Raw genomic sequence first — 25,097 nt, 5'->3', positions numbered from 1 at the left:
CCAGCACACAACAGCAAACAGGATAGCACTGACCACCACAGACTCATAGAACATCCTCAGCATCGTCCGGCAGATGTTCAAGGACCTCATTCTCCTCAGGAAATAGAGACTGCTCTAACCCTTCTTGTAGACAGCCTCAGTATTCTTTGACCAGTCCAGTTTATTGTGAATTCTTATCCCCAGGTATTTGTAACCCTCCACCATTTCCACCCTGACCCCCGGATGGAAACAGGGGTCACCGGTACTTTAGCTCTCCTCCAGTCTACCACCAGCTCCTTAGACTTTTTCACATTAAGCTGGAGATAATTCTGCTCACACCATGTGACAAAGTTTCCTACCATAGCCCTGTACTCAGCCTCATCTCCCTTGCTGATGCATCCAACTATGGCAGAGTCATCCGAAAACTTCTGAAGATGACAAGACTCTGTGCAGTAGTTGAAGTCCAAGGTGTAAATGGTGAAGAGAAAGGGAGATAAGATAGAGCCCCAGTGCTGCTGATCACTCTGTCAGACACACAGTGTTGCAAGCACATGTACTGTGGTCTGCCAGTCAGGTAATCAAGAATCCATGACACCAGGAAAGCAGCCACCTGCATTGCTGTCAGCTTCTCCCCAAGCAGATCAGGGCGGATGGTGTTGAACGCACTGGAGAAGTCAAAAAGCATGACCCTCACAGTGCTCGCTGGCTTGTCCAGGTGGGCTTAGACACGGTTCAGCAGGTAGACGATGGCATCCTCAACTCCTAGCCGGGGCTGGTAGGCGAACTGGAGGGGATCTAAGTGTGGCCTGACCATAGGCCGGAGCAGCTCCAGAATAAGTCTCCCCAGGGTCTTCATGATGTGGGAGGTCAATGTAGTCATTGAGGCCGCTGGGGCGCGGTGTCTTCGGCACAGGGACGAGGCAGGACATCTTCCACAGCACAGGAACCCTCTGGAGCCTCAGGCTCAGGTTGAATACATGGCGAAGTACTCCACATAGCTGAGGGGCACAGGCTTCGAGCACCCTGGTGCTGACACTATCCGGTCCTGCAGCCTTGCTTGGGTTGAGACGTTTCAGTTGTCTTCTCACCTGTTCAGCTGTGAGGCCCACCGTGATGGTTTCGTGTGGGGAAGGGGTATAGTCATGAGAGCAGGGTGGGGGACTGTGAGGAGGGGTAGGAGGGGAGAGTGGAATATGTGTTGGTTGGGGGCCGACAACAGATGACTCATGTGGGGGATGGGCAGGGGCCACAATGTCAAATCTGTTAAAGAACAGGTTAGGTTCGTTGGCCCTGTCCACACTGCCCTCAGCTCCTCTGTTGCTAGTTTGCCGAATCCCAGTGATGGTCCTCATCCCACTCCAGACCTCTCTCATGTTGTTCTGCTGGAGTTTCCACTCAAGCTTCCTCCTGTACCTGTCTTTAGCTTCCCTGATCCTGGCTTTCAGGTCCCTCTGTATTGCCCTCAGCTAGTCCCGATTTCTATCTCTAAACGCCCTCTTTTTAGTGTTCAGGATGTCCTTAATGTCCTTTGTTACCCATGGCTTGTTATTTGAATAACAAAGGACAGTTCTTGTCGGAACATTGCAGTCCACACAGAAGTTGATGTAATCAGTGATGCATTCTGTGAGCCCATCAATATCCTCTCCTTGTGGATAAGTACTAAATTAGCTGTAAACCACTTTGAAATGTTTCGAGGCTGTGAAATAGATCTGGATTCATGGATTTCTTTTGTCTCTTCATGTCGCACAGCCTATCCAACACCAGAGCTATGCTAATAATTCTTCCACATGCAAACGTGTTATACTCATAGAGCAAGATTTTGCTTTTGTAGACTCTGCCACTGGCTATGAAGTCAAAGTTCCAAATACTTTCTTAATAACCTTTACAGCTTGTCTTGCAAGATTGAAGGTTTGCATATGAACATCCCTAGATCAGTTTCTTCCTATTTCCTTCTTAGAAAATGAATTGCAGAATTTATGCTGCCCTCCTCAGTTTTCCTATCAAATTGTACTAGAATGTTAATTTCCAATTGGTGAATGTCCTCCCATTTCACCAGTCAGTCTCTGGCCTCCTGGTCTGTTATCATTTCCTCACTGTTTACTGTACTACTGAATCTTCATCAGAAAATTTGAAATTATGGCAGATGGAGTTTAATACTGACAAGTGTGAGGTATTGCACGTTGGAAGGACAAACCAACATAGAACATACAGGGTTAACGGTAAGGCACTGAGGAGTGCAGTGGAACAGAGGGATCTGGGAATACAGATACAAAATTCCCTAAAAGTGTCGTCACAGGTAGATAGGGTCGTAAAGAGAGCTTTTGGTACATTGGCCTTTATTAATCAAAGTATTGAGTATAAGAGCTGGAATGTTATGATGGGGTTGTATAAGGCATTGGTGAGGCCGAATCTGGAGTATTGTGTTCAGTTTTGGTCACCAAATTACAGGAAGGATATAAATAAGGTCGAAAGAGTGCAGAGAAGGTTTACAAGGATGTTGCCGGGACTTGAGAAACTCAGTTACAGAGAAAGGTTGAATAGGTTAGGACTTTATTCCCTGGAGCGTAGAAGAATGAGGGGAGATTTGATAGAGGTATATAAAATTATGATGGGTATAGATAGATTGAATGCAAGTAGGCTTTTTCCGCTGAGGCAAGGGGAGAAAAAAACCAGAGGACATGGGTTAAGGGTGAGGGGAGAAAAGTTTAAAGGGAACATTAGGGGGGGCTTCTTCACACAGAGAGTGGTGGGAGTATGGAATGAGCTGCCAGACGAGGTGGTAAATGCGGGTTCTTTTTTAACATTTAAGAATAAATTGGACAGATACATGGATGGGAGGTGTATGGAGGGATATGGTCCGTGTGCAGGTCAGTGGGACTATGCAAAAAATGGTTCAGCACAGCCAAGAAGGGCCAAAGGGCCTGTTTCTGTGCTGTAGTTTCTATGGTTCTATGGTTCTATACCCAGAGTACTTAAATACAGGTCATTCTAACCACAGTTTTAACACGAACCCTGAATGTACTACAAAACTGCACACTTCTCTTCAGTTGCAAAAGGAACCTTTAAGCTTCTTTCCCATTCTCTAAGCTTTTTTTTCCAGTCAATTTAGTATCCAAGTTACCATTGCACCTTTAATCCTACAGACTAGAATTGCATTAAAATATCTATCACATGATACCACATCAAATGGTTCTTTTAGCATCTAAATGCTCAACATTAACCATACTTCCTTAATCAAACCATTCAATTCAAATCAGGTTAATCAAGCTTGATATGATTTCAACAAATCTATGTTACTGAATATGTTAATATATTAATCTGTTTAGTCTGTATAAATCAATGAGAATCTTATGATAGGTGTTATATTTACACTACCTGGGCTAATTATAGGGAATGAGTGAGGAACTTGAATACTTAGCATCTTTTTATGAGTTATAAATGCTTCTTTAACTTGTGGCTCAGATGAAAGTTTCTAATGTCTTCTTGAAAGAGTACAGTGGCCTTGAGTTCAGTCCCCTTCTGTGGAGGCTCAACATTTTAACTAATCAGTTTTAGGTAAGATGGCTCAAATTTTAAAGTAAAATGCTGCAGGCTGTACATGTCTAAAGAGCAATGGACTGCTGTAATACCGTGCAAAACATCTTGCCTTCTGTCATCCACAAACAATCTTGGTGGAAAATTCTGCTTTCAGGACTGGAAGCTGGCTTGTCTGAATCTCTACAGCAAACCTGAGTTTCCACATGTTGGATGGCTATTGCTTAGGGTACAATTATCAATGATCACTACATCATGTTACTGGAATTTAGAACCAATCCATCTTTGAAGGATGGGCTACAAGCTCTGTATAAGCTCCTTTGCCCCATCATTGATGGGCCTGTCCGTACTCTTTAGTGCATTAGATGCATATAAATTTTTTGCACTTCCATCAGATATCTACTCATAACATCTTTGTATATAGAATATACAAGGCTCTCCTTGTGTTATATTTTGCCAGGCAAGCCTGTCTCCTCCTTCATCTTTTACCAATTTAATGTAATAGTCTGGATTTCCATTTTCCATAACAGTTCTTACACTGTACCTCCATAATACTATCTCTCAGATGTTAGATTCTTAGCGTAAAAAAGCTGGATTTCCCCAGACTTCCCACACTAGATCAGGAGCCGTGCTGAGCTCTTTGTTATTTATGGGATTCGAATGTCATATTGTGGCTTGACAGTGCAGACAAAACATAATACTCAAATGATACTTTGACCAGAGCACAGAACTGTACACAAGAATAATTACTTTCGCTGGCATTTGCACTGTTCACTTATGTGGCCCATGTTCAAAGATATGCCTTCTATCAGTTTTGTTGATTATCAATTTGGTTTGGTTTGGCACATCACACTTGAAGTTGACTGAAACTCACAGATTTCATTTTCCGTTGGACTTCACAACTTCAGCATCATCCATTGTGTCCTACAATAATTTGTTATTCTATACAAATTGTGTTAGTCTGCACAGTACTGCACTGCATTTTATCTTCACATTGTGATCCCTTGTCTGTTTTCTTCAAATTTATCACCATTTGTTTGTGATTTCAGCAAATACATTCTGTTTATTCAAAGTTTCTAGATTTCAGACATTAGTATGCAATAGAAATATGTGTTGGCAGATTCCCTGATACTTTACTCAATGCTTCCTTACATTCCAACAGAATTTGTTATTTCTCAGATTTTAGACAGCTTATATGTTACCCTTATTTTTTTAGGTTTCAATGGCTCCAAAGAAGGATTTTTTAAGATGGCTAATGGAATCCTTTTTGGGGGTTTTCCATGGTTGACAATTAATGCCATTAATTCTTTATAGTTGAGATTCTGGTGTTTTTTAGATTATTTTCTAGATGATCCTCAAACTTATTCCTAATAACTGATTACATTATTTTACACAGGCTGGAAGCAAAAGGTCTAAAAATGCTATTGTTGGTTTTATTTCCCTACATGAACATGAATGATTAAATTGTCCGTTTGATACACTGATTCCTTCACAAGAGCCATCATGTCCTCAATTTCCTCCCTAGATTCGAATAGCACTGTACCACAATCTACCACCAATGATTTGCCTGTTGAATCTGTCCTGGATTTCATTTCATTTATGTTCAACTTGTTAGCTTTGTTCTAATTAACTCTTTTTGAGAAAAGTATAGTGTCCATTCATAAGTGGCCCACCCTGGTGAGATGTGACCTTACATTTCGTGTAGCTCAATCCATTTTTAGAGCAGAAAAAAATACATTTCTTTGCAAGTTGTTTTGTGTTTCAAAACTGTTTCATAAAATAAACTGGTCATTACCTTGGAACTCTGGGTTTCATGTAAGGTGACAGGAATTAAATTTCCACATGGCCAAGCTACAAAATTGGTTCAGGCCTGCAAAATGAATGAACTTCATCAATCATAGGACAGGCATTTGATCTTAGATCGCCTGAAAACTGCTGTGTTGCATTTAGTACCCTTAATAAGTTTATTGTCATAGAGATGTATAGTATTGCAATGGGCCTTCCAACCCATCATGCCCTAGCTAAGATTTTTGCCCATCTATAATAATCCCAATTGAGCACACTGGGTCCATAAACTCTATGCATTGCCTGTTCAAGTGTCTGTTTAACAGTCTCTGAAATGTAGTGACTTTATCAGTTGCTACTGTGTCCTACGGTTGCAGGTTATAAGTTTGTAGGTATCAAACGCTTACTGTGTTAACTTGACCTTCAAATCCCTTTTGAAAATCCTTCTCATCTCTACAAACATATGCCCTTGTGTTTTTGATAGACCTGCCATGGGAAAAGAATTCTGACCATCTACCCTATCTTTTGAATTTTTACATCCATCCATCATTTCATCTTTCGGAAGTTTCAGCTCAGAGCAACAAGCCCAGCTTATCCACTCTCTCTTCATAACTAAGTCCTGCAAAACAAGCAACATAGCGGTGAATTTCCTTTGCACTATTTCCAGTGCAATCACATTCTCTAATAGCTTTGTGATCATTACTGCAACAACACTCCAAGTGCAATCAAATTTGCAACATAACGATCCAAATTTTATATTGTATTCCTCGAACTCTGAAGGTAAGCATGCCATATGTCTTCTTCACTCTATCTCCTCCTGCTGCTGCCTTCAATGAACTTTAAACATAAACCCCAATATCTCTCTGTTCATCAGTATTCCTTATCACCCTACCACTTGCTGTACATGTCTTAACCTTATTTAATTTATAAATATTGGCCAGAACATAGTGGAATGGATGACGGCCATCAATTTGCCCAAGTCAAGGTTACCTTCATGTTTCATATTTAAGTACAACTGGACTCACCTTTAACAGCATCTGTTTTTATTGTTCTTAGAGACATCTCCAAGTGAAACCACCAACATGAATGTGTCTAACAGCCTTGGGGTTGGTGCTCTTTGTGCAATCTGTGGTGATCGAGCTACAGGAAAACATTATGGTGCTTCCAGCTGTGATGGCTGCAAGGGGTTCTTCAGACGAAGTGTACGAAAGAATCACATGTATTCTTGCAGGTAAAGTGTATCAAACTTGTTCACTAGGTTGCAAAACTCATTCTCCTTAAATTTCACAAAGGCTACGCAACTACATGTGTACTTAGGCAATTTCCCATTTTGGCTTTACTCCAAGCACATGGCAAAGTTCATTACTGAGCAACAGAAAATACTTCACCATTATGAAAAGGAAGGATTCCTAACTATTGCCATTACATATTTCCTTTCCCTGATGATCCTTATGTATCCTTACTTGAAGAGCATACTGCATGTAAATTTAATATGACACCAGTTTTGAAGTTAGTATCAAACATTTGAGCTGTTGCTGTAATGTTTGAAAAAATATACTAGATTTTCTGTATTGTTTTTCCAATCTTGGGTTTTCCAAAGTGACTTACATATATCTTGAAATGTTGTTACTGCTGAAATGTAGGAAATGTGGCAGCTAATCTGTGCACAACAATCACCGGGAAAACATCATTACCATAATGAGAAATATTATATTAATGAAAGATAAATGATGACAAGGTCATGAGGGGAAACTCTCCTGCTCCATTTTAAAACAGTGACATGAAATCTTTCACAGGCATTTGAGAGAATAGGTTGTGGCTTGATTTAATATCTCATCTGATATTCAACATTTATAATAGTGTAGTTTTCCTTCAGTAGTGTATGCTTCCAAAATTATATTCACATAGTCTGATTAAAGTATAATAAGATAACCATGTTCAGAATCATATATAGTTCAATTTTAATTTATCACAAAATAATTTTCTAATCACCGTGTGTGGGAGAAAGGAAAAAATGTAGGTCACTATTTGTGAGAAACAGCGTTCAGTCAATTTAATCAATTCATAAAGGTCTAGCCAATCCTGTGAGTGTGGCGAAAGGGTTGCAGAACATTGAACACATTCTGCGCAACTGCCCACTCTCACCTGATTTAGCTGACAATGAGATGCTCAACATCAGCTAAACAACACTAGGGTGGCTGGCTGGCTGGTGTGACAAGCTATGATGATGATTCATAAAGGTTATTACCCTTCAACCATAAGACCATAAGACACAGGAGCAGAATTAGGCCATTTGGCCCATCAAGTCTGCTCTGCCATTCAATCATGGCTGATCCTAGTTCCCCCTCCTCAGCCCCACTCCCCGGCCTTCTCCCTGTAACCTTTGATGTCATGTCCAATCAAGATCCTATCTGCCTTAAATAGCTCCCTATTCACCTCCAGTTCATTACATAACACCCAATCCAGTACAGCAGATTCCCTAGTAGGCTCAATGACAAACTGCTCGAAAAAGCCATCAAGTAGGCATTCAACAAACTTACTCTCTTGAGATCTATTACCAACCTGATTTTCCCAATCTACCTGCATGTTAAAATATTTGAAGACTATCATAACATTGCCCTTTGACATGCATTTTCTATTTCCCATTATCATTTGTAGTCCACATCCTAGCTACTGTTGGGAGACCTGTATATAATTGTCATCAGGGTCCCTTTACCTTTGCAGTTTCTTAACTCAACCCACAAGTATTCAAAATCTCCTGATCATATATCACATCTTTCTACTGATTTGATGCCAATTTTTACCGGTAGAAACACACCAACCCCTCTGCCTACCTTCCTATCCTGTGATATTGGATATTCAGCTCCCAACTATAACCATCCTTCAGCCTGTAGACTCTGAACCAGTGTGGATAACTTCACTCACCCCAATACTGAACTTATTCCACAAGCTATAGACTTACTTTAAGGACTCTACAACTCATGTTCTCAGTATTATTTATTCACCTACTGTATTTTTTTTGTATTTGCACAGTCTGACTTCTTTTGCACATTGGCTGTTTGTCAGTCTTTGTCTGTAGTTTTTCATTGCTTTTGTTGTATTTCTTTGTTCTACTGTGAATGCCTGCAAGAAAATGAACCTCAGGGTGACATATATATACTTTGATAATAAATTTACTTTGAACTTTGATCTTTCTACCGAGAATGATAACTGTCTAGCACAGGGGTCGGCAACCTTTTTGCCTCTGTGGGCCGGATCGCGTACTAATGAGCAAACGGTGGGCCAGATAAATGCCATAAAAAACTTGAAATATAGGAATTATCCATTTAAGTACATCAAGTTATGTTTTGCCTCAAATTAATGAATAACACATGCTAGAAAATCATTTGTGCTTAACCAAGGATGCCAATTAGTAATCAAAGAACTCAGTTTAGTTGCAATTTATTGCAATCAAGGCATCTTTTGTATCTATTAAAAGGACACAAAGAATCTTTAAACATAAGTCATATGAACATGATGCATTGAATGGTGGTAAATTAAGTTTAATAAAAAAGAAAATTTTAATGCAAACAGTCGATAAATCAATGTGAAACTTGATGCTGTTTGTTGCTTGAAGGCTTCTCAATATTGGATTCAGACTTGTTGCCAAGAGCAAGACTTTATCCAGATGGGCATTAGTCAATCTTTTTTCAAATGGTTCTTGGTGTGCTTCATTTTTGGAAATAATTGTTCACACAGATAAGTGCTGCCAAACAATGATGCCATTTTTTTTGCATGGTCCACTAAGTTAGGATACTTCCCACTTGGATGAATATATTTTCTATAGAAGTCAAGCACTGACACATCTTCAGAATGAAATTTTGATCGCAATATGTCATCACACTGCATCTCAATCAATTCCATTTGAAAAATTTCCAATGCAGTGTCCACTTCCATATCAAATGGAGTAGTGAACAGCTTGAACTCATTTACATGCAAGCAAAAATCAGCAAAACAAGATGAAAACTTTTCTCAATTCTTGGACCATATTCACAAAAATGCCTGGATCTTGTGCTTTTCTTTTTTGAAAAGTGGGAAAATGTGCACAATTTCCTTTTTGAAGCTGGTACTCCCACAATTGCAGCTTTCTTTCAACTCTCGGGTCTCGTAATGTTGCCTGATATTTGCCACCTTCTTCACAGCAACATTTTCTAGGCAAATGAGACAAACTGGTTTCCCAGCTTGCTCGATGAAGAAGTAATCTAGTGTCCAAGCGTCTTGGAAATTTCGGCACTCAGTGTCCACCTTCCTGTGTTTTGCGTTCATTGCCACTGGAATTTTTTTCTTCAATATTATTTCAAAACGCGAGTTATTCAACAAGTATCGTAGCACATGTAAATACCTGGATATTTAGCGTGGATTTCTTGTTAAAACACAGTGGCGCTGTTTCTGTTTACAAATTTGAATGATCCCATCTGAAAATCTGCACGTGCACGAAGACTATCTAATACATATTAATAAGGTAGTCTGCCTTCCCGTCCTTCGTATATACCAGTGTTTGGTTTGGAACAAAACGGAACCTGGGGCTAGTGTAACAAGACACCATGCATGTCCATCAGTGTGGTTGCGTGAAACATTCAGAATAAAGAAAAATCGCTCGCGGGCCATTGAAAATACCTTCGAGGGGCAAATCTGGCCCATGGGTCATAGGTTGCCTACCCCTGGTCTAGCAGAAGTTAGACTGATTTGGGAATATTTGCCCACAATTAATGTATGGTACTGGTAGATGGTAAAGTAATATTATTTTCAGTGTATTCTCCAAAAACCACCTCTTTACCTTCCCTACTCAGACCCCTGAGCACTCATTCTAAATTCAACTAAACTCTCGGGCCGTGTCTTCTGAAGCATCTTTCTGGGCTTTATTGTGGATCAAGAAAGAGTTCATCTTTGACCAACTCCTGTGATCGTCAGATGGCTTTCCATGGAAACAAATGTTCGTGGTGAAGTGCATGCATCAATACAATCCAAATGTAGCACATCTGGCATGGAATGAGAGAAGCAATCTCAATGGACGACCTGTACAAGAGACAAGACATAATTTTACAAATTCCAAAATTCTTCATGTACTTTGTAGAAAAATAACACCATGTTCTTACTTAGCTGCCAGTTAGGAAGTTACATCAGAATGAAGTGCTCCTGAAACTTTTAACACTCAATTGGAGAAAACGCATTTAGGATACTGTATGCTTAAGTATGTATGTCTTATTCTGTATGTCTCATTCCAGGGAGAATAGACCTAAACCATTTAACCTCTTTTGATAGGACAACACTCTCATCCTAGCAATTAATCTCGTGACTCTCCTTTGGACCGCCTTGTGCACAAGATCATTTAGATCCATCTGAACTTCATTCATTTGCAGATTATCTCCGTTAAGGGAATAATCTACCTTTTGATTCCTCACCTCAAAGTGCACAAACTCATACATTGACTCCATTTCCCAGGCTTTTTGCCAGCCATAGAATACCTGTATGTCATTGCAGAATCACAATGTCATAGTCGCAATCAGCAGACTCAGACACTACACCTTGTTCCCTACTCCAGGTTGTTAGTATATAAACTGAACAATTCTGGATCAAAAACAGAACCCTGGGACTCTCCTTCCAGCTTGAAAACATTCCAACTTTCTGTTTTCTATGAGGCAGTAAATTATTAATCCATGTCACCACACTTCCTTCGGTATCTTGTGCTCTTAACGTATGCACCAGGTTCTTATATGGCACGTTGAAAATCTAAACACACATCTACAGGTTCCCCTCTATCATCTCTCCCTGCCAAGTTCTTCAAAGAATTTGAGCAAATTTGTGCAACATGATTTACCTTTCATAAAACCATGTTGTCATGGTTTGATAACATTCAGATGTCCTGAGTGTTTAGTTATTTTGACTTCTATTACTTACTGAAGCCAAAGCATGCAAAGGTGAATCAGGAGTCAAGGTATTTGAAACAAGGGATAAATTATTTACCCTCAACAATGCCCACCTGAAGAAATTTCCATTCAGAGAAATGTAAATGGCCTTGGTTAAGATGAACATTGCAAAAAATCTAATAACCTATCTGCTCATAAAATGTCTTTGCCAAATGAGAAATAAACATAAGAAAGCTCCACTGTAGGAGGATGTTTGTGATCTAGGTGGAGCAACTGTACATCTTGGTACCAGCCAAGGATGGACACTTCTGTTAAATTTCCTTTGATAACATCTTTATGATATGTCTATGAAATATAACAGTGTATAATTTGAATAACTGAACAATCTCTACCAAGGCAACCAGAGATTTTTATAAAGACTCTTCCCTGTTTCTAAAGAATTATGCCTACAGTTTTTTTCCTTCATTCCAATTCTGTTAATGATTAGCACTAAGTTTCACTCCATTACAATTATGTTACAAGTTAGGAAAACAAGGATAAAATTCCATTTACCCAGCAACATTGGTATAGAGCCACAAATATAAAATTACATACAGAATCTGCCATAAAAATATACTGAATTGATTATTCTCTTAAAAAATAAGGATATGAAATCTGTGAGGAACATGTAAGCTAAATAGTGTGCCAAGAGAATGATTGTATGTTTGCAGTAAAGCAATAATGTAAAAAATTATCATTGTTAAACTTTCAAAACAGTAGCATCTCATCTGATTCAATAGTCTCAGGGGTGTTTCATTGCTGAGGGTACAAGATAATTTTTGAGGCCTAAACAGCTAACCTTATTTAGATAATAAGCTACAATCTTTGCTAAGTAACTATTAGGAGAACTCAGTACTGTATTTAAAGACGAGCTACATGCCATGTTAGTTAGACACTGTTTACATATAGAATACATAGTTTCAATGTATATTTATGTGTTCACTTTCCACCTTCCACAATTGCACTGACATCTTTACTGGCTGTCAATAACGTATTTGCTAATTTTCAGAAAAATGCTGTATTTAAGTGTCCTTGGCCTCCTTGTGAAAATGTTGAGAAAAGATTGTGACAATGAAATTGCAATAATCAGACTAGCAGTTGGCATGCAGTTGGGATGTCATGCCTGACAGAAGTAGGTAGAATACATGGTTATACAGACTAAACATAAAAGGATAAATGACCCACTGTTTGTGAATGGAATACTGAGGACCAACAGTATTTATTCATTCATGTTTCCTTTTCCTGTGTCTAGTCTCCAAAGAATAATCATATTTCAAAGTAACTTCCCCTCAAAAAATTATCTAACACACTCACAATCATAACATATAATGGCAGAAAAGAATATTTATTCTTATACTCAACCTGAAAATGCACCCTGTAATTTATTATAATTGAGCTCTATGACATAGGATATGTTAAACTGAAATATTTTAACTGGATGCCATTTTAATTGCAATTCAAATTGGAAACAATTGAACTATTTACTTGTAAAGAGCAACTAATTTTTCAAAGTGACCAGGTTGTTCAGAATCAGAATCAGAATCAGGTTTATTATCACAAGCATGTAATGTGAAATTTGATAACTTAGCAGCAGCAGTTCAATGCAATACATAATCTAGCAGAGAGAGAAAAAATAAATAATAAATAATATAACACATAATAATAAATAAACAAGTAAATCAATTACGCATATTGAATAGATTTTTTTTTAACTGTGCAAAAACAGAAATACTGTATACTAAAAATAGTCAGGCAGTGTCCAAGGCTTCAATGTCCATTCAGGAATCGGGTGGCAGAGGGGAGGAAGCTGTTCCTGAATCACTGAGTGTGTGCCTTCAGGCCTCTGTACCTCCTACCTGATGGTAACAGTGAGAAAAGGGCATGCCCTGGGTGCTGGAGGTCCTTAATAATGGACTCTGCCTTTCTGAGACACCACTCCCTAAAGATGTCCTGGGTACTTTGTAGGCTAGTGCCCAAGATGGAAGTGCTGGAAATTCCACTGTTGTGCCTATGACAAGAATATTTAAGCTACAGTTAATAGTGAAGCTATAATTTAATTTTAGTGAGACAATAACTAAGAATAGATGTAATTCCATGCTTCCCCTCCGTTTCATTCTTGTTGATTAGAGAGGGTTTGCTTGTAAAAATATTGGTGATAAATTATTCTATCGTTAGATTTGCACATTTAAAGCAATCTGATTTGGTGCTATGTAAAAAGCTCAATGTGTCCACATTCTTTTGTTATTGGTGACTGATAGTTGTTAACAATGTAATTTTTTTGTGTGTGTGTGTTCTCTTCAAGGTTTAATAGACAATGCATTGTAGACAAGGACAAACGAAACCAATGTAGATACTGCAGATTAAAAAAGTGCTTTCGTGCAGGGATGAAAAAGGAAGGTAAGAAACCTAAGTGTATACATGAAGCAGAGCCTGTTGATAATGAGACATTTACATTGCGTAGATATTCCACAAGTGTTAGAAGAAGATAGCTGAAGAGCTTTGTATTCAGGCAATGTTCTTAACCTAATTCTATGAAGAAGTTGATTTAAAAGAAAGATTAGAATCCATAGCAATTATAACTAATAAAATTTAGGTTCCAGAAGAAATACAATCAGTAAGTAATGTCCTTATAACAAACAAGACTATTTCACAGCAAGAAGAGATAATTAAATGGCAAGTTGTCTGGTGAGATAGCGTCTACACTGTTGGATCCCTGTTAACTTTCCATCTGCAGCATCATAAGACTGATGCACATGAGTAAATTTCAATACATTGTTCTAATAAAATATCATTCATTACTTCAGGAATATTTTGTTTGCTGATGTTTAACAAAGGGCCCAACTCAGTGTTTATTAATGGAAATTGGATTAAGTGATATAGAGCTGGAGATTGAGACCAATCTGTTTGGCCTGCCAAAGTAATTGAAAGTTAAAAAAAGAAGCAGATATTGGAAATCTGATTTCTGCTACTAAAATGTCAACATGGCAAAATGGGCCAAATTATCTCTTTCTGTGCTACACAAAACTACCTACCTAAGGAAGTAGTTATACAGAGTATTGAAGTAGAAGTATACTTTCATGTTTTATCTGCAGATTCTTGCAATCATGGGCATAGCAATGGCCATACCAAGCTGTGATGCATCTTGATAAGATGCTTTCTTTGGTACATCAATTAAAATTTATGAGGGTCAAAGGGAATATGCCAATATTTTTTAGCCAGTTAGGGAAGCAGAGGTGCTGGTGAGCTTTCTTGGCCATGATGCTCAGGAGAAACTATTAGTGTTTTTCACTCCTAAGAACTCAAAGCTCCCAACCCTCTTGAATTCAACAATGTTGATATAAGCAGAGTATGTGCACCTTCCTGAAGTCAAAGACCAGGTCTTTTGTTTTGCTGCCAGTAGGTTCTTTATCTCCGATTCATCATTATTTGAAATATGGCTCAGCATGATGGTACCATCTGCAAACATGTAGGTGGAATTAGACCAAAATCTGACTACAGATTCATGGGTGCATAAGCAGTAGAATAGGAGGCTGAAGATACAGCCTTGTGGGGCAACAGTGTTGAGAATAATGGTGTTGAGAACAATCCTTACTGATTGCGGTCAGTTGGTCAGGAAGTCAAGGCTCCAGTTGCAAAGGTTTTGAGTCCCAGGTCTAGAAGTTTGAAGATGAGTTTGCTTTGAATTATAATGTTAAAAGGTGGAAAACTCATCTCCATACTCTGTTGGCACCCAGCTCCATGTCTGTGCATTCTCTATCAGTCTAAGCATATCATCTGGATGTCCGCAAATAAAGATAAAAATGAAGGAAAAATCTTCACCTCATCAGACTTTTACATCTTATTACTCTCAAGATAAATACAAGTGTATTCTTTTGTCTGAACTACTCAGCCCAAACAATGTCCCTTAGATAAGGCCTTATCTAAGTTTGGATATTGGAGATTTTCAAAAATCAGAACTTACTGTAAAGTGACAGTCCCACCTTTTCTGATATCCTGATCTCTATCTATGCCATTCCTTGGACTTCTAGCCTCCATTTCCTGGGATTTACTTTTGGCACATTCATTCACGACTCCAGATGTACCTCTTTCTGCAGTATACACCATGAACAAAGCCAATCATATCCCAGACGAGAACAGTGAAGAGCAACAAGTGTTGTGTACTGAAAGAAAATGGCAGGAACTAAGCTAAAGCACTGCACAAATGTGATGTAATTGCACTTTTTCAAATGGTTGAAGCAAAAAATATAAGGTATTTATATAGTTTAACTTGCATCCCCTCAAAACAAATATGTTCATTTTTTTCAAATTAGACCATTAAAGATATATTTCTACAACTTTATCTGCCTTGCCTTCAACTCAAGCCTAATGTTTTGAAGTTTTTCATGTGTTAAATAGGGCCTTAATGAAATTCCAACTTAATTTTGCCTAACCTTTCCCCAAGGGCTGAAACAGTATTCCACAAATTACTGACTTACTGATCAATCATTCAAAGTAATCATTCGCTCTTCATCTTTGCCCAACCACAAACCATAGTTCCTTCAAATAACCATACTTTCATCCTTAGACATCTCTGCTACCTCACTAAGTCCAAATCACGATTCTTCCTGTGTTTTAAATCCCATCACTATTATCTCCCAGAGACATCATATTTCTTCAAAATCCAGGGCTATCTCTTTGTCACTATACTCCAGCTTTCAGGAATTCACAGCCTGAATTCCCAGGATACCCTTTTCTCTCATTATAAGCAAAGTCCTTCCCTCCCATTGTCATCAGCTCAACCATTTAGTTTCCATTTCCCCTTTGTGGACGTCTATGTTTGCTTTCCTCCAGAAAGCTTGTATTTGTGAGTGCTGAACTGTAGCTTGGTGTGGTTATTACCAAGTCTACAAGTAAAAGTTAACAATAGATGGGGGAATCCAGGGACTCAATCTAGGAATCCAACTCCATATACATGAGTTTACCAGAAAAATGCACAAAATGCACTTTAATGATTTAGCGCTCTTGCTATCAGCAAACTGATGTAAAACATTTTATGTATGTTACTAAGGGCCATAGTGTCGATTTATGTAAATTGTATGTGCTCAGTTTGCTCTTAACCTTCAATGAAATCCATTATAGGGTGGACAAACTAAAACACGACATCAGAAACTCAAATAAAGCCTGTATAGTTGATTCAACAGCTCTTTACAATGAATGTTCTATATATGTTGTTGCAGAATAGAGGTCACATGATGGAATCCTTAAAGTGGTGACAACCTTGAAGTAACAATTACTGTTCACAACCAATAGTGATACAGTATTCTGCAGCTTCCACTTAAAATTATTTACAAATTTTACAAACTTGAAGCAGTTACATATTTTCACACTCTGAATTTTTGCAACAGTACTGGTGTGAGCTCTTTTGAGTTTACCCAATGTCGCTGAGTATCATCTCTCCCTAGACTCATTAATATCTCAATGCGACTCTAATTAGAAATCTTACCCGTTCATTCTTCTTAAGCATTTTCTCTTTAGGAACGTTTCAGTTCCATGATCTTCTTGACTTCTCCGCTTTTCTAATTCACAATTCTTATCTTCTCATCTCCAACATACCAAAAGATCATATTATAAAGCCTATCATACAGGCTAAATCTGTTCGAGCAGCTTTTTAAAAATTAATCTGCTCATTTGCAGGATATAGATATTCCTGGAAATGCTAGCTTTAATTGTGAATTCCGAACTACCCCTGAACTGTGAAGAGGCAACCAGACCAGTGGGTCTGGATTGCAGAATGCAGAAACAGAGAAACAGAAAAAGGAGCAGGTATAGGTTTTTTGAGACTGTTCCAACATTAAATATGCTTATCATTAATTATGCATTTCAGTATACTGTTAAGAAACTTATCTCTCTGCTTGAATATATTTAATGATGCAGCTTCCACTAGCTGCTGTGCAGAGAATGCAACAGTTCATATCCCTCTGAGTGAATTGATTTAGGACCATAATAAGGCTTTCCTGGCCTTCTAATTATGTCACCCAAATTTAACAGTCTCCATAATCCCATTGCTGGGTTTGTGTCTCTTCGACTACCTCAGTGAATAGGACATCAGACTCACTTATGGTAAGGTATTCTATGAAAATTATTTGTATCTGTTTATATTAACAGACTCAAGTTCTTACATCTTTCTTAAGACCATATGTTAAGCTAAATGGCCTGCATTTTGCTGCTTTGTGACTTGCTCCCATTTTGACAATTCTTAATAGGATAGCACCCTTAAAGTAACAATTACTGTTCATAATTAATTATAGATATACAACAATTCTGGAAGTTCATTTTCCCCAAGAGCTGTGCCAGGCCCACTTGGCTCAGGCTTACTTGGCCCCGAGCAGTCAAAATAAGTGAAACTAAAAGGGGATAATGGAACGTGGCAAAAAAAAATGTTTCTTATGATAAATTATATGACCTAAATTCAGATATCTAGTTACTCCCTCTGATCCCTTAGCTTTGCTGTGTAAACTTTACCCCAATCCCTCAGTGCCCGCAACTGCACCCAATCTTCTTCTTGGCTGCCTCTCGCCAATGGACATCCCATTACAAAATTTATCTTTCATTAAAGGTGACTACACCACAGAATCTGACATTTACAAATAGCAGAATATTTGTAAAATATCAATAAACAAAGTCAGCATGAGTTCATGAAAGGAAAATTGTATTTAACAGATCTTCCAGATATTCTTGAGAATTGTAACTAAATAGGAAGAATCAATTAATGCGGTGTGTCTCAACTATGAGATGCCTTTTGATAATGTCCTATGTAAGAGGTTAATGTGCAAAGTTAAAATTCAGGGGTCATATACTGACATGGACTGGGAATTGTTTAGCAGAGAGTTGGAATAAACGGGTCCTTTTTTTTCTGGGTAGCAGGCAGTGTATAACTGGGACTGATGGCAGCAGTGCTTGAACTCCAGTTTATTCACAATTTAGATAAGTAACTAAGCATATCATTTTCAAGATTCCAGATAACACAAAGCTGGGGAGAGTGGTCAAATGTAAGGATGATGCAGAGGGGACTCTATAGTGACCTAGACAAGATGGGTGAGAGGGCAATTCCATGGTAGAAGCTGTATAACACAGATCAATGTGAGGTTAGACATTTCTGTTTTAAAAACAGAAAGGCAGATTTTATTGGAATGTTGTAAAATTAGGTAAGGAAGAGGTAAATCATAACTTGTACAGGAGTCGCTTAACGATATGTGCACAGATGCAGCAAGCAGTTAAGAAGGCAACTAATTTGTTGGCCTACATTGAAAGAGGATTGTACAAGATCAAACTGGAGTTGCGTGTGCAGAGTTGGAGTCCTGACCTGCAAGAGAATGCTCTTGCCATGTAAACAGAATAATAAAGGTTTATTACACTCTGATGGCAAGGCTGATATATGAGGAAGATATTCCAATGAGTGAGGAGTTCAGAATGAATGATTGCAGCCTCAGGATATGAGCCAATACATTTTGAACCAATATTTGGAGAGCGGGGTTGAAAAAAGAATCAAACATGATTGAATGGGTGAGTGACTCGATGGGCAAAAATGGTCCAATTCTGCTCTTTCATATTATGGTCTTAAATCAGTTCACTCAGAGGGTGATGAACACAGTAACTAGTGGAAGCTGCATCATTAAATATATTCAAGGAGAAAGATACATTTCTTAACAGTATACTGAAATGAATAATTAACAATAAACATACTGAACATTGGAGCAATCTGAAAGAACCAAATAGCCTATCCCTGTTCCTTTTCTGTTTCTCTGTTTCTTCATTCTAACCTGTAAACTTTAGGCCAAGGACCAATATTGATTAGGCCTCAGGTATATATGTTCCAACACCATGTACCTTCTTGTAACTTATCCAACAGCATTTATCCAATTTCCACCTTTCTGAGATAAAATTGCATGGAAGGATATCATAGTCTAATTGAAACAGGAAAAATGAAAGTCGAATTCCCCACTTCAAATCTTTTTCCCAGATCTGTTAATATTCAATAGATTTCACTTGAGGCCCATGACCAGTTAGTGCTGAACAAACATTCAGAAAGCTGCACTCTGTGACTGAACACGATGTCTCCACTGATAAACCAATGTGTAACCTTGAGAACTTCTCTCAGGACAGTTGACTGCACGCTGCCACTTTTCTCTCATAAAAGTTATTCATTGTATCCAACTGTTTGAATTTTATGTGTGCTATGTAGATGTACACATTTCCAGGTTTTCCAGATTTATAATACTATGAACAAATGATCGCACCACTTTATTTTGAAAAATATATTCTGGATATTGACATTCTATCAATAATCTGCACTAAGGAAATGCATCATAGAAGACATTTTGAATGATTTGTAATTGTACATTAACCTGGTCTTTCTTTAAAGTTTATATTCTACTTTAATTTGGATATGCCATTTATGGTTAACTGGTCTTTAGCTAGAAGAAGATTTCATTAGAGAAGTACTCTATGCTAGTACATACAGGTGTTCACACTGCAGAGTTGGTGTACCTACAACAACCATTGGAAAACTCTAGAATCTGTGCCCACTTTCAACCTTTGAAGAATTTTTTCAATTGTTTCATTAAGAGGAATGCATAGAATTTTTGTGACTTCAGTTTGGAGCCATGCAAAAGTTTTTGTTTAAAGAAGTTTGCTTCATTTAGAAAAAAGTTTGACTGTTGGTTAACTAGTATAAAATATCAGTTAAACAATGCAGTGGTCCAGAATCACGGACACAGGTTAAAATTCATTATTATCACTCACTACTCCAAAGTGGATGAATTTGGATCAGATAGGTAAAATGTTGGCTATATGATTGCTGACCTCAGTACATGCACTTTCAATTTTAATGGATACAAGACAGACTGGGGTCTTTGGATGCAATGGCAACCAACATGCTCTTAGTAGCTGGGGTAGCAATTTAAATACTATAGCATTCTGTGTGCCTTGCACTTATTCACTAATATAAATTTAACTGCTTCTGACTAACTTTTCCGAACATTATAAATTTAAGAATTCTTGAATGAAGCTGGGTAAATGCTCTTCCATATCAAAACTGTATTGTCATCTTGGATGGCAAATCTGTTTCTTATACCTACATTAAAGAATCATTGCAGAAAAATTATTATATATGTTTCACTGCAATGCACTAACATTAATATATTTAATTTGGGTAAAACATTTGTTTTGTATTTATTACAAAGTACAGCTCAATCTACTTACACATATACACTAATGATTTCAAATGCAAGTTTGATTTTTACTTAAGAAGACTTTAAGATTTTCTCTTTCTCCACTTCTGCATTTTCCCACTCCCTCCACTCTCCATTTTCTGCCGGGATCACCCCCTCTGTGATGGCATTATCTATTTGTCCCTCCCCACTAATCCCTGTCCCAGTACTCATCGTGCCAAGTGGCAATACTGCTGCTCCTGCCCATTCACTACCTCCCTCACCTCCACTCAGGGTCTCAAATAGTCCTTTCAGACACTCCACCTGCAAATCTGATGGGGTTGTCTACTGTCTCCAGTGCTCCTGATGTGACATCCTCTCCTTTGGTGGGACCTGACATAGACATTTTGAACACCTTACCTCCATCCCTAAAAAGTGGAATTTCCCCGTGGCCAAAATTCCTATCCCCATTCCCATTCTAATATACCGGTCCACGGGCCTTCTCTTCTGCCACAATGAGGCCACACTCAAGGTGGGGGAGGGATACCTCACATTCCGTCAAGGTAGCCTCCAACCTGATGACATGAACATCAATTTCTCCAACTTCCAGCAACTTTTTCCCCTCCCATTCCCTCTTTTTCAGTTCCCCACTCTGGCCTTTTACCTCTTCTCTGAACTTGCCTATTACCTCCCTTTGGTGTCTCTCCTCCTTCCCATTCTCCCATGGTCCACTCTCCTCTGTTATTGCATTCATTTTTCACCAGCCCTTTGCCCCTCTCCCCCACCCACCTGGCATCACCTATTACCTTCTAGATTGTCCTCCTTCCCCTCCTCCCACCTTCTTATACTGTTATCCTCCTCCTTCCTTTCCCGATTTGATGAAGGGTGTCAGCCCGAAACGTCAACTTCCATTTCCATAGATGCTGCCTGACCTACTGAGTTCCTCCAGCATTTTGTTTGTTTTGCTGTGGTTTTCAGCATCTGTAGTATCTATTGCATTTAAGATTTTCTCTGTTTAATGGTACACCTATAAAACACAATCATATAGAAACAATGAATTTAATTCCAGCTGTGCAGAACGAAAGGGACAGAATAAGTACAAGGAGGTCAAGCTATGAGGACAGCAGTTTGCCTTCAATTAATGCTCTCATACAAGCAGAAGTTCTTTCTCGACAGGTACAGTAACTTTATCTTATACTACTATGTTTTAACAAATGATTGTACAAAGTAAAAGATGGAGGATACAGTATATCTGGTCAGAGCTTTTACTTACTTAGTTAACACTTAAGGCCTAGTTTATCATTATTGTTCCTTTGCTTCAATAATTTGGATAATAAGGACTGTTTTAATTTAAATAAATTGAAGTTTTTAATAGAATAATAGTTTAAATGTACTGAAAGAGTGATATAATGCAATCTAATCAAATCTAGTTTTAATTGGATTTTAAAACAATTGTGAAGTAATTAAATGAATTAATCTGCTGTGCTATCTTGTTTACTTTGTATATCTGTTGTCCTTTTATTTTCCCCATTTTTTACATTAATATTTATGTTCGTATGTATCGCATTTACCTTTGTAGAAAATAGCAAGCCAAAATGAAATCACTTGATGAGTCTCTAATAAAATTGTTCAAGTTTTTTTATAACTCACTTGTCCATAACTCTGTTAATACAACCCTTTATCACTATTACGAAGGTGGAAATTAATTTTCAGAGCATCTGGGAGAACTTATACTAAATTGTAGCAAGCATTGATGGGCACACTTGGTGGTTGGACTTCATTAACCTGGCAAAAAATTGTTGCTCTTCTTATATCCCAGAGCATTACATTGTTACTTTAATACCTCCACCATTTGCCATGAGCATGCTAAGCTCTCATCTTTCTTTTCGATAGCAGCCACTCCTTGACCTTGATCCTTCTGCCAAGCCATACCCAGGCCCCAGATTTTACCTTTTTGTCTGAACACACCCATTCCTCCAGACCCTGTCATTTAAACTACTCACTCACGAGCCCAGGACCCCGATTATAGCTTTGACCTATGCACTACCTACCCCAAACTCATTTAAGTCCCCAGAAAGCACAATTTGCTTGACCATAACGTGAACTGCATTAAAGTTGAGCTCATGGACTAGTGCACTGAAATATGATGGAAGCGATCATTGACACTTTATAACAATGCTAGTCTGGTTACTCAGAACTCCTTCAAGAAATGATTTTTTAAATCTATTTTCATGTTAAATCTCTTTCCTTTAGTTTTCATTTCATTTTTGTTGCTCTTTTTCCTCTGTATGTTTTTCTATTTTAAAATTTCCACATCTGAACTTAATCTCCAGATTGTAAATTATAATTGTTTTCCTATGACTACTCTTTTGATTAAGGCCATAGTAAATCAAATAAACAATGCTTTAGAAACTTGTGTCATGGCGTTACAGCAAGTAACTACTATGGATTCAGCTGAATTATCATTTCATTCACTTGTGCTTTAGTCAGCACAAAGACAGCTGAAAGCAAGTTTCCCAATTCTTCATCAAAAATATCTTCATGTACCTGAGCCAAAAGATGTTTTGTTTCAGCACGAATGGTGGCTTCTGCAGAAGGATTCATTCACCAATTAACACACAACAGGCTTGATTATATTTTAAGTTTATTATAACCTCTGTGCCAAAAACTGATCTAAATCATCCACCTTTTTATTTAGGTAAGGGTTAGTTCTTGAACTGCAGTTCGCATAGATATTCATCTACCTTGTGATTGGAGCTACTGACCAAATAAACTGAACTTTTAAAAATTAGATAAAAATGTATTTTAACTAGCTGTTAACTAGCTGGCAAGGGGCCACAAATACAAAACATAATTTCATCAGTTCCATTAAAAGAGTAACAGTGAATATAAATTGATGATTTTAGTAGATGCACCGTAATAGATTACCTTCTACTACTTTAGATTACCCAAATCAGTCATGCAGATAATTAATACTTTAAATGATTTCCTGACACCACAGATATGTGATTCATTTTAAGACCTTTTGCATGTGATGCGTTTACATTAACTCCAAATAACAGATCACTTAGTCACTAGGTTATCTTCTGACGGTGATGTTTTGCCTGAGTAGTTTATATGCTCCAAATAGATAACTTATAGAACGCATGCAATTGAAAACTTCAAAACAATTAAAAGGCTTGACCTTTCAGTGTCGAATGTTGTTATCTCTAGTTGTGCAACATAGTTTTAATTTGTTGGCTTTAATGCACTAATCTGTTTTATCTTACGTGCACAACATTGTAAATGTGAAAGCTTCTCTGAAGCAACTGCTTTAATCAGAGATTTTTCAACATACAAATTAGACAATAGACAATAGGTGCAGGAGTAGGCCATTCGGCCCTTCGAGCCAGCACCGCCATTCACTGTGGCACGGCTGATCATCCACAATCAGTACCCCGTTCCTGCCTTCTCCCCATATCCCTTGACTCCACTATCTTTAAGAGCTCTATCTAACTCTTTCTTGAAAGCATCCAGAGAATTGGCCTCAACTGCCTTCTGAGGCAGAGCATTCCACAGATCCACAACTCTCTGGGTGAAAAAGTTTTCCCTCAACTCCGTTCTTAATGGCCTAACCGTTATTCTTAAACTGTGGCCTCCGGTTCTGGACTCCCCCAACATCGGGAATATGTTTCCTGCCTCTAGCATGTCCAATCCCTTAATGATCTTATATGTTTCAATCAGATCCCCTCCACCACAAATTACCAGAAGAAGACTTCATTTTAGAAGTAAATATTCATAAGGCAGGCCAATATATTGCTTATTGTATAACACCCAGAATAGAGCAATGGAAGTTGCTCTTGAATGCAAACAACAGATCCTCTGCTGGCTTGATGTGAACAAAAGATTTACAAACCCATCAAGACAGCAGATTCTTTTGACAGTCAAAATTTGCAGTGATAGATTGATAACAGAATTTCTGATATTTTGTGGTGAAAACTGGTGATTGATGAACTTTAAAATGATATTATTGCCATCAGCTTGTTTTTGATGATCAAGTTTTCTGTTTTGATCTGGAGTGATTAAATAGGGGTTGGCATTCCTTGAGCAATTCATTGTAGGTTCATTTTCTATATCTTACTGGTGTTGTGAGTGCCCATGTTCCAGTAGATATATACTTGTGCCATCATTTTTCATACTCCTAAATTTCTATGGTTGAAGCGCTAACAGTATTTATAGAAGTGGACCCATTCCTCGTGGTCCTTACTTTGCTATTGAAGACCTCAGTCAGAAGCCTTAGAGGGTTACAGAATCAGAACCCTTCAAGAATACCTCATAATCTGAACATAAGAACATAAGAAATAGGAGCAGGAGTAGGCCATCTGGCCCATCGAGCCTGCTCCGCCATTCAATAAGGTCATGGCTGATATGGCCGTGGACTCATCTCCACCTACCTGCCTTTTCCCCATAACCCTTAATTCCCCTACTATACAAAAATCTATCCAACCTTGTCTTAAATATATTTACTGAGGTAACCTCCACTGCTTCATTGGGCAGAGAATTCCACAGATTAACAAATCTCCAGAAAAGCAGTTCCTCCTCATCTTCATCCTAAATCTACTCTTCCGAATCTTGAGTGATATGTCCCCTAGTACTGGTACTGTGTTCTTTACTAATAATAAACAAT

General features: G+C 38.2%; 1 protein-coding gene across 4 annotated transcripts in view; it reads left to right on the top strand.

The window, feature by feature from the left end:
• The window catches only part of hnf4a (hepatocyte nuclear factor 4, alpha), a 68,572-nt gene that overhangs the window by 30,045 nt on the left and 13,430 nt on the right, over positions 1-25,097 (top strand). For 3 of the 4 annotated variants that reach the window (XR_011882851.1, XM_072240559.1, XM_072240546.1), the window contains exons 2-4: positions 6,355-6,529; positions 13,546-13,640; positions 21,501-21,607. Coding sequence is in view for 3 of the 4 variants with exons in the window: in XM_072240546.1 (XP_072096647.1) it covers positions 6,355-6,529; positions 13,546-13,640; positions 21,501-21,607 (377 nt within the window). In the remaining variant the exon portion in view is untranslated. Of the gene's footprint in view, positions 1-5,970; positions 6,079-6,354; positions 6,530-13,545; positions 13,641-21,500; positions 21,608-25,097 lie in introns of those variants that run through there. The other variant, XM_072240569.1, reaches the window with a different exon arrangement.

The sequence above is a fragment of the Mobula birostris genome, chromosome 2 (assembly GCF_030028105.1).
Source record: "Mobula birostris isolate sMobBir1 chromosome 2, sMobBir1.hap1, whole genome shotgun sequence".
Classification (NCBI taxonomy): domain Eukaryota; kingdom Metazoa; phylum Chordata; class Chondrichthyes; order Myliobatiformes; family Myliobatidae; genus Mobula; species Mobula birostris.
The sequence above is the reverse complement of the archived record's forward strand: the minus strand, read 5'-3'. Positions and strand labels throughout refer to the sequence as shown.